Here is a 13,600-nt window from a genome sequence, read left to right as displayed (position 1 = left end):
AGACTTTTCAATCAGGACTGTAGGAATCATGGTGTTAAACGCTGAGCTATATTCAATACTGTAAACAGCATCCTGACATAAGTATTTGCATTGTCCAGGTGATCCAAGGCCACGTGAAGAACCATCCAGAATGTATCTGCTGTAGACCTTTTGTGGCAATAGGCAAATTGAAGTGGGTCTAGGTCCTTCTTGAGACAGGTGTTGATCCTAGACTTGACCAAACTCTCAGAGTATTTTGTTGCCAAGGATGTGAGCACTACTGGACAATGGTCGTTAAGACAGCTTTTCTTGGGCACTGTTATAATCGTTGCCCTTTTGAAGCAGGTGGGAACTTCTGAATGTAGCAGTGAGACATTTAAAATGTCTTTGAATACCCCCACTAGTTGGTTGGCACAGGCTTCAGAGTCTTACCAGGTACTTCATCAGGCCCTGTCACCTTGCAAGGATTCACCCTCTTGAAAGACTGCTTGACATCGGCCTCTGAGATAGAGTCATCAAATGTTGCAGGGATCCTCACAGATGTATGTTTATTCTCCCTTTCAAAATAAGCAGAGTAGGCTTTGAGTTCATCTGGTAGTGAAGCATTGCTGCCACTCATGATGTTGGGTTTCACTTTGTAGGAAATAATGTCTTGCAAACCCTGCCAGAGTTGACGTGCAGCCAGTGTCTCCTCCAATCTCTCTTGGAATTGTTTCTTTGCTCTTGAAATAGCCCTCCTGATTTTGTTGGACAGACCTCGGTCACCAGACTTAAATGCCACAGGTCTAGCCCTCAGCAGACTGTGAACCTCCTGGTTCAGCCACGCCTTTTGGTTTAGGAATGTATAATACGGTAAGTTTTTGTAGGCACCTGCTCATCCACACAGGTCTTAGTGAAGTCAGTGTGGGATCCAAAGACCCTTCCCAGATGGGACAGGTGGTGGGTGAGGAATTTGTGAGGTAATGGCTCCTCCCGCTGCTCACTCTTGTGTGCTACCGATCCACAGTTCCAGAATCCCAGTTCTGTCTCAGACACTCCCTCTATACATGGAACAGTCATGGGCTGGAGATTCCCAGGGTTCAGTGGGAATGTTGTGTCCCTTCACAGAGACTTTAAGCACATCTTTGAGTTGTTCCCTCTGTCAGCCTGGTGATCTCTTCCCATGATGGATCTGGGAACAGACTGTGAGGTGTGGGAGTCTGGTATTGAGCTTGGAAATGACGTGGTCTATCCAATGGACAGGGTGTGACTGAGGCCTCCATGCTGGGGATGTTGGGCTGGGAGAGGTCACCGATACTGGTTGACTGATCCTTCCAGTGGATTGGGAGGGTTTGCGGGGACAGTGCTGATGTTGTATCCCTCCAATACCTTGAGGAGCTTGCTGTAGATGGTCCAAATTGCAGTGGGTCCAGGCCCTTGCTGAGACAGGGTTGCCCACTAGACCATGTCTTGTCTAAAGAGGTCTTCACCCTTTTCCATGATCAACTGAAGGTGATGATGACAGTCACCATCAATGTTCTCCTTCAACAAGAGGTAGCTCCTAAGAAGTAGTCCATTTCCCAGGGTCTCACCTTAGACCTGATGTATAGTGGTGACAAGTTGCTGAATATTGTTAGTGAGCCCACTCTGTTGCACTTCACTGAATAAGCTCCTGATCTTGAAGCCCAGCAGTGACTACACACTGCAACTGGACAACTGACATCAGGGTAACCTTGGTCATGGAGGTATCAGCAGAGGAGCCTTTCTGCTGTCTACCTTGAGAAAGGTTTCAAAAGTACATTTAAGGTCAGAAAAATGTATACAATATACATCCTGAAATTTGTTTTCTTGGCAACCATCCACGAAAACAGAGGAGTACCCCAAAGAATGAATGACGGTTAAATGTTAGAACCCCAAAGTCGCCCCAGCTCTCCCTCCCACTTGTAAGTAGCAGCAAAGCAACGATCCCCCTCCCCCACCAGCAAAAAAAGTATCACGCCCCCCACCAAGCACTCAAGGGTGCAGCAAAACATCAATAAAAACACAGACTTGCAGTACCCCAAAGACTACTCATTTACCCGGTAATTCGACATTCCACAGGCTCTCTCTGTCCCTAATAAGGGAAAAAGAGGTGTCTCCGTTACCACCAGCTCCTCCTCCTAAGTGACTCCCTACATTTCAGTGTGGATTTTCTCCCTGAAGAGGCACTATTTTGTTACAAATGTCTGCTTGCTTTGAAAGAGAGGAGAAAACTTTGGCTATGAGGATCCCTGCAGCACCTGGTGATTCTGTGATCTCTGTCTCAGAGACCACTGTCTGGCTGTCTTTCAAGAGGATGTATCCTCACAAGGTGAGGAGCCCTAATGGATTCTGCTGGTAAGGCTCTGAAAACCTGTACCAGCCAACGAGCAGGAGTATTCAAAGACATTTTCAATCTCCCACTGCTACAATCAGAAGTTCCTATTTGCTTCAAAAGGACAACAATTATACCAGTGCCCAAGAAGAGCAGTGAGAGCTGCCTTAATGACTATTGTCCAGTAGCACTCACAAAGTGCTTTGAGAGGTTGGATATGGCTAGAATTAACTCCGGTCTCAGCAGGGACCTGGACATACCCGTAATTTGTCTATCACCACAATAGGTCTACTGCAGACACAAACTCATTGGCTTTTCACTTGGCCTTGGATTGGGACAATACAAATACCTATGTCAGGATGCTATTTATTGACCACAGCTCAGCATTTAACAGTTCTGATTAAGAAGTTCCAGAATCAGAACCTCTGTACCTCTCTCCTCAGTCCTCAACTTTTTAACTGGAAGACCACTATCTGTGTGGATGGGTAGTAATATCTCCTCCTGGCTGACACTGTACACTGGCGCACCTTAGGGGTGTGTGCTTAGCCCACTTCTTTACCCTCTCTACACCCATGACTGTGTGGCTAGGCATAGCTCAAATACCATCTATAAATTTGCTGACAATATAACCATTGTTGGCAGAATCACAAATGGTGACGCGAGGGCTTGCGGGAGTGAGATTTATCAGCTGATTGAGTGGTGTCGCAGCAACAACCTTGCATTCAATGTCAGTAACACCAAGGAATTGATTGTGGACTTCAGAAAGGGTAAGATAAGGGAACACACACCAGTCCTCATAGAGGGGTCAGAGGTGGAAAGAGTGAGGTGGTTAAGTTCCTGTGTGTCAATATCTCAGAGGGTCTAAGATGGACCCGACACAACGATGAAGCTACAAAGAAGGCATGACAGTAGCTATATTTCATCAGGAGTTTGAGAAGATTTGGTATGTCACCAAAAGTACTCGAAAATTTCTACAGATGTAATGTGGAGAGCATTCTAACTGGCTGCATCACCGTTTGATGGGCAGGTGGAAGTGGTGTAATGCATAGGATCGAAGTAAGCTGCAAAGACTTGTAAACTTAGTCAGCTCCTTCATGAGCACTCACCTCTAGTATCCAGGAGCAGTGCCTCGAAAAGGTGGCGTCCAACATTAAGGACCAGCATCACCAGAGTCGTACCCTGTTCTTACTGCTACCATCAGGAAGTGTAAAGGCATACACTCAGCGATTCAGGAACAGCTTCTTTTTGTCATCCAATTTCTGAATGGACAATGAACCCAGGAACACCACCTCATGAGTTTTTAATTTCTATTTTTGCACTACTATTACATATGGTGTAATTTAGTTTTTTCTCTCTATATTATGTATTACATTGTACTGCTGCTGCAAAGTCAACAAATTTTACGACATATGCTGGTGATATTAACCCTGATTCTGAATGGGAACATCTGACTTTTAGGTACCACGGTAGTGTAGGTATTACAGCTCTGGACATTCCAGGGTTCAGGGTTCAATTCCAGTGCCCTCTGTAAGGAGCTTATACGTCCTCCCCGTGGAATGCTTGGGTTTCCCATGTGCTCCGGTTTCCTCCCACAGTCCAAAGACTGTGTTGATTGGGTTGGTAGTTGGTCATTGTAAATTGTTCCGTCATTAGGTTAGGGTTAATTGGGGTTGTGGGGTTGCTGGGGCGGCTTGGCTTGAAGAGTCTGTCATAAGCGGGGGCAAGACACAGACACTGAGGTACAAGGAACAGGTCTAGGTTTGTCAAGAAAGCAAGGGAAATGGGGAAGAAACTATGCTGGACATTAACACGGGCCCTGGACGACACTGGGATACAGGGCCTGGGCTAGGACTAGACTAGGAAAGTGGGACCTGGACATGGAATTAGGAACTTGGAACCTGGACAAGGACTCCGAGCCAGAGACTGGACAGGGACCTGGAACCTGGGTCTTGACTCGGGCTCGGACCCCAGAACCAGGCGAGGACAAGACGTGGCTACAGGATGAGGAATGGCACAGGACTGGACGTGAGACTCCTGGACAGGACAAGGGAACCCCAGCACCAGGTAGGGCGAGGCACTTGGACAGGACGAGAACACAAAGCCTTGACTTGGTCGAGGGAGACAGGAATGCAGAGTCTTGACTTGGTTGAGGGAGACAGGAGCGCAGAACCTTGGTCGTGAGAGAACAGGAACATGCAACATAGAGCCGGGACCCCTCCTTGGGAACAGGACTTGGGGCCGGGGCTCTACACAGAATCAGGACCCTTCCTAGGGAGCAGGACGTAGGGCCGGGACTCATACACAGAACACTGAGAGACTGATCTCCACTCAAGGTAGCGGCAAACGGCCGGACCTACCCAGCAGAGGCGAGGGCATAAAGAGATGGTTTCCAACACAAGGTAGTGGCAAACGCCCCGGACCTACCTGGAGAAGGCGAGGACACAAAGGGACAGTTCCAAACAATGAAAGACAGTTCCTTATCTAGACACAGCAAGGCCCTGATCGTGCCCTGGCGGTTGAACCTGATGGCATTACAGGTGAGGACACAGGCGAAGGTAGCAGGTGAGGCTTCAGAAGGGAGGGGAAGGGGAGGGAGCAGTCCAACAACTGAAGCTGAACCCAGGAGCTGTTTATGTAGCCAGCCCAAAAGGAGAATCATGTCCCTGAATTAAGGCACACAACAGGACAAGGGAAAACCGGAAAACCTGGAATAAGGATCGATGGACCGGAATGTGGACTTCACTGACCGGACCATGACAAGTCAGAAGAACCAGCTCTGTGTGGTATTGCTAAATAACTAAACCTGCTCCCCATTCAACCTGATCATAGTTCCTGCTTTCTCCTCATATCCCTTGCACCCCTCCCCCCCCCCGAAGAACAAGGTTTCACTCCTAGAATGCACATATCATCAACCTCTTCCAATGATCAAGGCCACTTGCTCTGGGAAGGAAATTCCTCTAGACTCGGGCTTAAACAGCTTTTCCCTTATGGTTACTGAACCTGCTCCAACACCTAGTGGCCGTAAGGAATATCCATTTTTTCCACATCCAATCAGCAAGGCAGAATTTGGTACATCGTGCATTCTGTATGTTTAAACTCTAGTGGGTAAATTGGCAGATCTATATATTATTGTCACATGTACCGAGACACGGTGAAAAACTGTTTTACACACATTCCAAACAGGTTCATTGCATCAGTGCTTCAGGTGGTACCAGGAAAATGTTAACACAGTGCAGAATAAAGAGTTACAGTTACAGAGAAGGTGCAGTAGATCCTTCAACATAGTGGTGGCACCTGTTTTCAAACCTTTGTATCTTCTGCTTGATTGGGCTCCATCATGGGCACTAACCTCCGTAGTTCCTAGGACGTCTTCAAGGAGCGATGCCTCAGAAAGACGGCGTCTTTTAAGGACCTGAGGGTCCAGGACATGCCCTCTTCTCATTGCTACCATCAGGGAGGAGGTACAGCAGCCTGAAGGCCCACTTAACATTTCAGAAACACCTTCTTCCCCTCCCCCATCAGAGTTCTGAACGGCCATTGAACCCATGGATACTACCAGTCTTTTGGTGGTGGTTGTGGGTTGGGAAAAGAGAATGCCTGGGATGGGTGGGGTATTTGATTATGCTGGCTGCTTTGCCCCGGCAACCGGAAGTGTAAACAAATCCAGGTCTTCAAATCTCCACGCGTCATTTCTGCCGTAGGAGGGGCTGGTCCGGTGAACCTTTGCCGAACTCCCCGTACAGCGAGGATCTCCTTCTGATGAGGGAGAAATTGTCACAGTGTGACCCAGTGCCAAGGCAGTCCTTCTCCGACAGTGGAGCCCTTCCACTAGGAAGGTGGCAGACCATTTGCTACTGCCCCTGCAGTGACACCTGGCTTTCCCTTTCCCAGCCCATCCTAATCCCGATACATCGCTAAAGTGAGCTTCCCGGTCCCAGTCCCGACCAAGGGTGTCGACCCGAAACGACGCTGAGTTTCCCCAGCAGTTGGTGACTCCAGCCTCTGTGTGTCCGCGCCCCCAGCCAGTCCAAGCCGCAGTTTCTCTCTACCTTTCCTCGACTGGCACTCCCATCCAACCCCAGAGTTGGAGACTTTTCGTCCTGTTCCTTCCTCCGAGTGGAACGACAGGCAGCAGGGTGGAGGTCCTCAGCACCGGAACCCTGTGGGCATGGCCCAGTCCTCCGCATCGTGCCACAGCTCCGGGAGGATTGCAGAAGACACCCACAGCCTCATAGCCAGGATGGGAAGCCACCGAGCAATCTACAGCAAAGAAACCGGCCCTTTGGCCAGTCGTGTCCATGCTGGCCGCTGTCCCCATCTTTCCTAATCCCTTTTCCCAGCACTCGGTCCGTACCTTCTTACTTTGGTAATTCACACGCTGGTCCAGACACTCCGGCGTTGTGAGAGTCTCTGTTCTCACCATCAGACCCCCTCAGGCAGTGCGTTCCAGCTTCCAATCCATCTTGTTATGATCTTGCACCTTTTAGTTTATCTGCACTGCACTTTCTCGCTGTCTGTTACACTCTGGTGCACCAGACTGTGCAACAGTTTCTTCCCCCAAGCCATCAGACTCTTTATTACCCAGAGTCTAGACTGACATCTACATCATTTATTATTATATTGTAATTTGTCCTCTACTGTGCCTATTGTCTTGTTTATTATTTATTGCACTGCTCTGCACTGTTTTGTGCACTTTATGTAGTCCTGTGTAGGTCTGTAGTCTAGTGTAGTTTTGTGTTGTCTTACGTAGTCTAGTGTAGCCTACGTAAGGCCATTCAGAACTCTGATGGGGGAGGGGAAGAAGGTTAAGTGTGTCTTCAGGCTCATGTACTTCCTCCTTGATGACAGCAATGAGAAGAGGGCATGTCCTGGGTGGTGGGGGTCCCTAAAAGACGGCGTCTTTCTGAGGCGTCGCTCCGCCTGGTCTTAGATACTACGGAGGCTAGTGCCCATGATGGAGCTAAGATATCCTGGATCAGGGTATCTAGGTACATGTGACAATAATAAATTCAATTACCAGTCTTTTTAAACATTCCCCCCGTACCCATTCCAAAACTTTAACCCCAGCCCCCTAAACCATACCTTCTGATTGAAGACGCCTCTGCTGTGGGACACGCTGCCCAAGTCCCGCGGGTTCGCATGTTGGCTTCCCGAAAACGTGCAAGTCGCGATCGAAAGACTGGTGTCAGACAAGGCTGTGTGTCCCTCACCCCTTCCCATACCAACCTCCGCTGGGATGGACGTGGATTGGGATCTGCGGGTGCGAGAAAGGGTTAACAGACACCTGCTGTGGCAGGTGAAGCACCTCCCCGTCCCTGCCCTCTCACTCTCGGCCCGCCCATCGCCTGGGGCCAGGGCGAACAGGTTGGGCGAGTAAGGATGCCAAAGTTGAGTGGCAAGCGCAACTGACACAGCGACCGACCGACCGACCGGGAACTATCGGTCCCACGCTCAGCTCCGGCTCCGACACCTCGTCCACCCTCTTCCGCGGATCGCCTCCGGGACAGGGACCCGCTATCCGAGAACTACCTGTGTCCAGCGTCTCCACTACCTGTCTCGCATTCTCTCTGTTTCATCTCCTCTTTCTCCTCGCTTTCCCTTTTTCTTTCTCGCCTTCCTTTCTCTTATTCTGTCTTCTCTCCCTCTCTCCACCCCATCCCCTTTCTATTTCTCTCATTCTCGTCCTCGCAATATCTCTCTCTCTCTCCCTCTCTCTCTCTCTGTCAGCCTCTCTCACTTTCTTCCCGTCTCCGTCTGTCTCTAGCTCGCTCTCTCTGTTGCAAACGGGTAAACCCTGGCGGCCGCTTACTCCGCCAGTCAGCCACACACTTGCAGTGCGACCGTCCGAAGCGCTTACCCTTCTGTTCAGGGATGGAGAACCAGCTGAGAGCCGTCCTGTTCCTCCTCTTCGTCCCGTCAGGTAAGGATCAACGGGCCGTAAAGGTGTTGAGGAGGGGGAGGCAGGGGAGAGCGGAATTTGCAGACGAGAGGTAAGGTTGGGAGGTGGAATCAAGAGGACAGACAAGGGTGGATAAGTACGAGACAACGGGGAGAGGGAGATTATAACCATATAACAATTACAGCACAGAAACAGGCTATCTCGGCCCTTCTAGTCCGTGCCGATCTCTTACTCTCACCTAGCCCCACCGACCTGCACTCGGTCCATAACCCTCCATTCCCTTCCTGTCCATATATCTACCCAATTTAACTTTACACGACAACATCAAACTTGCCTCAACCACTTCTGCTGGAAGCTCGTTCCACACAGCTACCACTCTGTGAGTAAAGAAGTTCCCCCTCATGTTACCCCTAAACTTTTGCCCTTTAACTCTCAACTCATGTCCTCTTGTTTGAATCTCCCCCACTCTCAATGGAAAAAAGCCTATCCAGATTATTGAGTGGGAGAAGAAATGGAGAGACCGGAAGAAGGAAACAGACAGGCAAATGGACAGAAAAACAACATAATTCTGATTAGTCAGGTCCCGTGACGTCCCTGTGCATGTTGGATCATGCATGGCGGTGAGGTTGAGATAGCTCACCGTCCACCTGTTCCATTTGAAGGCAAAGGTGCTGAGTAAGAAAGAGAAGTGCACAAACGGGTCAGACACAGAGTGATGTTCCCTCTGCACCGTCCCATCACACACTCCCTCTGCACTGTCCCATCACACACTCCCTCTGCACTGTCCCATCACACACTCCCTCTACACTGTCCCATCACACACTCCCTCTGCACTGTCCCATCACACACTCCCAGCACACGGGTCAGACACAGAGTGAAACTCCCTCTGCACTGTCCCATCACACACTCCCAGGACACGGGTCAGACACAGAGTGAAACTCCCTCTGCACTGTCCCATCACACACTCCCAGCACACGGGTCAGACACAGAGTGAAACTCCCTCTGCACGGTCCCATCACACACTCCCAGGACACGGGTCAGACACAGAGTGAAACTCCCTCTGCACGGTCCCATCACACACTCCCAGCACGCGGGTCAGACACAGAGTGAAACTCCCTCTGCACGGTCCCATCACACACTCCCAGGACATGGGCCAGACACAGAGTGAAACTCCCTCTGCACGGTCCCATCACACACTCCCAGCACACGGGTCAGACACAGAGTGAAACTCCCTCTACACTGTCCCGTCACACACTGTCAGTACACGGGTCAGACACAGAGTGAAGCTCCCTCTACACTGTCCCATCACACACTCCCTCTACACCGTCCCATCACACACTCCCAGGACACGGGTCAGACACAGAGTGATGTTCCCTCTGCACAGTCCCATCACACACTCCCAGGACATGAATCAGATACTGAGTGAAGTTCCTACGAGACTATCCCATCAAACATTTCTCTTCCAAAGTTGCAAACACTATGAGACAGCTGTTTATTCACAGGTGTTATGGGGTGGAGCACAGTATCTCAGTGAGTCCTACTCTGTTTTAATTCTGTGAGGAGCTTTTGTTGTTCCTACGCTCCCTGTATGTGTTTTGGTATTGGTGGTTGTGCTTAGTGGAAATTAATATGATGATTACTGTATATCTCATGCAGAAGGCAGGTTGCAATGAAATAATAGGCTACACCTCCTCTCTCACCTTCATCACCGAAGCCTTCCCTTCCATTCCTGCCCCCAACCACTCACCCACCTCCCTTCCATTCCTGTCCACAACCTACTAACCCACCTCCCCTTCCATTCCTGCCCCCAACCACTCACCCACCTCCCTTCCATTCCTGCCCCAACCACTCACCCACCTCCCCTTCCATTCCTGCCCACAAACGTTCACTCACCTCCCCTTCCATTCCTGCCCACAAACGTTCACTCACCTCCCCTTCCATTCCTGTCCACAAACGTTCACTTACCCCTGCCCTTCCACTCCTGCTCCCAACCTACTCATGCACCTCCCCTTCCATTCCTGTCCCCACTCACCCACCTCCCCTTCCATTCCTGCCCACAAACATTCACCCACCTCCCCTTCCATTCCTGTCCCAACCACTCACCCACCTCCCCTTCCATTCCTGCCCCCAACTGTTCACTCACCTCCCCTTCCAGTCCTGTCCACAACCACTCTCCTCCCCTTCCACTCCTGTCCACAAACGTTCACTCACCCTGCTCTTCCACTCCTGCTCCCAACCTACTCATGCACCTCCCCTTCCATTCCTGTCCCCACTCACCCACCTCCCCTTCCACTCCTGTCCCCACTCACGCACCTCCCTTTCCATTCCTGTCCCCACTCACTCACCTCCCCTTCCATTCCTGCCCACAAACGTTCACTCACCTCCCTTTCCATTCCTGTCCTCACTCACGCACCTCCCCTTCCACTCCTGTCCACAAACGTTCACTCACCTCCCTTTCCATTCCTGTCCCCACTCACGCACCTCCCCTTCCATTCCAGCCCACAAATGTTCACTCACCTCCCCTTCCACTCCTGTCCCCACTCACGCACCTCCCCTTCCATCCCTGTCCACAACCATGCACCCACCTCCCCTTCCATTCCTGTCCCCACTCATTCACCTCCTCTTCCATTCCAGCCCACAAATGTTCACTCACCTCCCTTTCCATTCCTGTCCACAAACGTTCACTCACCTCCCTTTCCATTCCTGTCCCCACTCACTCACCTCCCCTTCCATTCCTGCCCACAAACGTTCACTCATCTCCCTTTCCATTCCTGTCCTCACTCACGCACCTCCCCTTCCATTCCTGCCCACAACCCACCATCCATCTCCCCTTCCACTCTCGCCCACAACCGTTCACTCACCTTCCACACCTTCCCTTCCTTCCTTATTTCCCTCTTATCCCCCGTCCACCTTTCTTTCTCCCTCCCCCCCGCAATCTCTCTGAAAGTTGTAAACACAAAATAATGCAGGTTGAGTCAGTGGGGAGGAAGGCAAATGCAATGTCAGCATTCATTTCGAGGGATTAGAGTATAAAAACAAGGATGTCAAGCTGAGGCATTGATCTGACTGCACTTGGAGTATTGTGAGCAGTTTTGGGCACCTTATATAAGAAGGATTGTGCTGGCATTGGAGAGGGTCCAGAGGAGATTTACGAGAATTATCCCGGGAATGAAAGGATTAATGTATGGGGAATTTTTAATGGCTTTTTGTCTGAACTTGCTGGAGTTCAGAAGAATGATGGACAATCTGATTGGAACATTAAATATTGAAAGGCCTAAATGGAGTGGGAGTGGAGAGAATGTTTTCTATAGTGGGGGGCTGTAGGACCCGAGGGCACAGCCTCTGGATAGAGGGACGTCCATTTCGAACGGAGATGAGGAGGAATGGTGAATCTGTGGAATTCATTGCTACATGTAACTGTGGAAGGCAAGTCATTGAGTATATTTAAAGTGGAGGTTGATAGGTTCTTGATCAGACCATAAGACATAGGAGCAGAATTTGGCTTGTTGTCAGTTTCACTATTCCATCATTGCTAATTCATTATCCCTCTCAACTGACCAAGAACCTAGTAAGACCACAAAGGTTAGTCAGGGCATCACAGGTTGCACGGGGAAAGAAGGAGAATGGGATTGATGGGGATAATAAATCAGCCATGATGGAATGTTGGAGCAGATGATGGTCTGGAAAGCCAAATTTTGCCAATATCTTATGATCTTATCCTTCCCACCACCCTGTCCACTCACCGGTCTCCCAGTTCCCCAACCTGCGATCGCACCATTGTGGAGAATGGTGTTACAGGAAGGATGTGATTAAAGTGGAATGAATGGGCGTAATGGGGGATGGGGCTGAGGATGTTGATGTTGCTGAGACTTGAGGGACTGAGTCACAGGCTGCCCTATATTCTTTGTAGGAGACTGAAGGGTGATCTCACAGAGGTACGTAAAATCATGTGGGGCAGAGATTAGGTGAGTGTAATTTTTCCTCCATTAGGAAATCGAAAACCAGGAGGCAAAATTTTAAGGTCAGAGGTGAAAGGTTTAATAAGAAACTGAGGGGCAACTTTTGTCACACAGCAGGTGGTGGATAAATAGAACCAGCTGTCAGAGGAAGTGTTTAAAGCAGGCTCAGTACGTTAGATACCTTGAGAAATCTGCGGACAGGCAAATGGATGACAAGAGTTTGGAGGGATATGGGCCAAGTGCTGGGGAATAGAGTTAGCATAACTTGGTTAGCATGGGTATGGATGGGCCGATGGGACCTTTTCCATGCTGTACAGCTGTATGATCAACCCCCACCTCCCTGTCACCTCCCCCTGGTGGTCTGGGGGTCTGCTCTCCATGGACACAGTCCTGTTCCCCTGACACCTCTGCTTTGAGGGACTCTGTGACTAAACTGCGGGTCAATCTCTGCACTCCCCCACCCCAGCATTTGATGAGAGAATGGGGAGTCTCTCCTGCGTCCCGAGGGTGTCAGTGCCCTCTCACCCGGGCAGATGTGGGATGGGTGCCGTTCTTTGGAAATGCGAGTGCGCAGGATAGGACGGGACTTGACGGGACGGGACGGGACTTGCCGAGTTTGGCAGCCAGCCCAGGACTTGCCAGCTAGCTCCAACCCACAAGTTTCCCACAGGTGTCAGCGAATTGCAGCTCAACACAGGAACCCCGATTACAACGGGGCAGGGGGGCTGCTGTAGACATGCTACTACCTCACCAGCCCCATCACCGACCACCCAATCTGTCCCTCCACTGCCCTGTCACAGTCAGTGCTCCCTCACTGCCCCTCTCTCACCATCCCTCCCACAGCAAGGGCCACCCTCACTGTCTTTCCTACAGTGTGGCATTCTCTCCACACCACATTACAGATCAATACAGGTACATGCTGTTGTTTACATGTCGCTTGTTATTTGCCATTTCTGAACTGGTTTTGGTTTCACCCTGACCTTGGAGATATGTTTGAAATGTTTTGTACAAACTTCTCGACATTCTTGTTTGACCGCTTTATCCAACCTCGTTCTCAAACCGTGCTCTGGGGAAGAGGGAGGTAGATGGATGGAGGAAATGAGGGAGGGAGGGAGAGAGGTAGGTGGAGGGTGGGGGAGGGAGAGAGGTGGATGGAGAGAGGGAGGGAGAGGGAGGGAGGTAGGTAGATGGAAGAAACGAGAGTGAAAGTGAGGAAACACGAGACAGCAGATGCTGGAATCTGGAAAATGCTGCAGAAACTCAGGTCAGGCAGCATCTGTGTGTGTGTCTGTGTGTCTGTCTGTGTGTGTCTGTGTGTGTGTGAGTGTGTGTGTCTGTGTGTGTCTGTGTGTGTCTGTGTGTGTGAGTGTGTGTGTGAGTGTGTGAGTGTGTGTGAGTGTGTCTGTGTGTGTGTGAGTGTGTGTGTGAGTG

General features: G+C 50.3%; 1 protein-coding gene and 1 long non-coding RNA gene across 2 annotated transcripts in view; one reads left to right on the top strand and one right to left on the bottom strand.

Moving 5' to 3' along the window:
* Positions 1-3,423: 3,423 nt before the first annotated feature.
* Positions 3,424-8,627, bottom strand: LOC140209587 (uncharacterized). The gene is made up of 3 exons (XR_011889026.1): positions 8,169-8,627; positions 7,394-7,565; positions 3,424-3,570 (listed from the first exon to the last, which is right to left on the bottom strand). It is a non-coding gene; the product is annotated as an uncharacterized lncRNA (long non-coding RNA).
* The window catches only part of LOC140209586 (nectin-4-like), a 49,982-nt gene continuing 44,033 nt past the window's right edge, over positions 7,652-13,600 (top strand). Inside the window, exon 1 of the mRNA XM_072277859.1 lies at positions 7,652-8,231. Coding sequence (XP_072133960.1) covers positions 8,183-8,231 — 49 coding nt within the window. The 5' untranslated portion in view covers positions 7,652-8,182. The remainder of the gene's footprint in view (positions 8,232-13,600) is intronic.

The sequence above is a fragment of the Mobula birostris genome, chromosome 14 (assembly GCF_030028105.1).
Source record: "Mobula birostris isolate sMobBir1 chromosome 14, sMobBir1.hap1, whole genome shotgun sequence".
In the NCBI taxonomy this organism is placed as follows: Eukaryota; Metazoa; Chordata; class Chondrichthyes; order Myliobatiformes; family Myliobatidae; genus Mobula; species Mobula birostris.
This window is presented reverse-complemented; position numbering and strand designations above follow the sequence as displayed.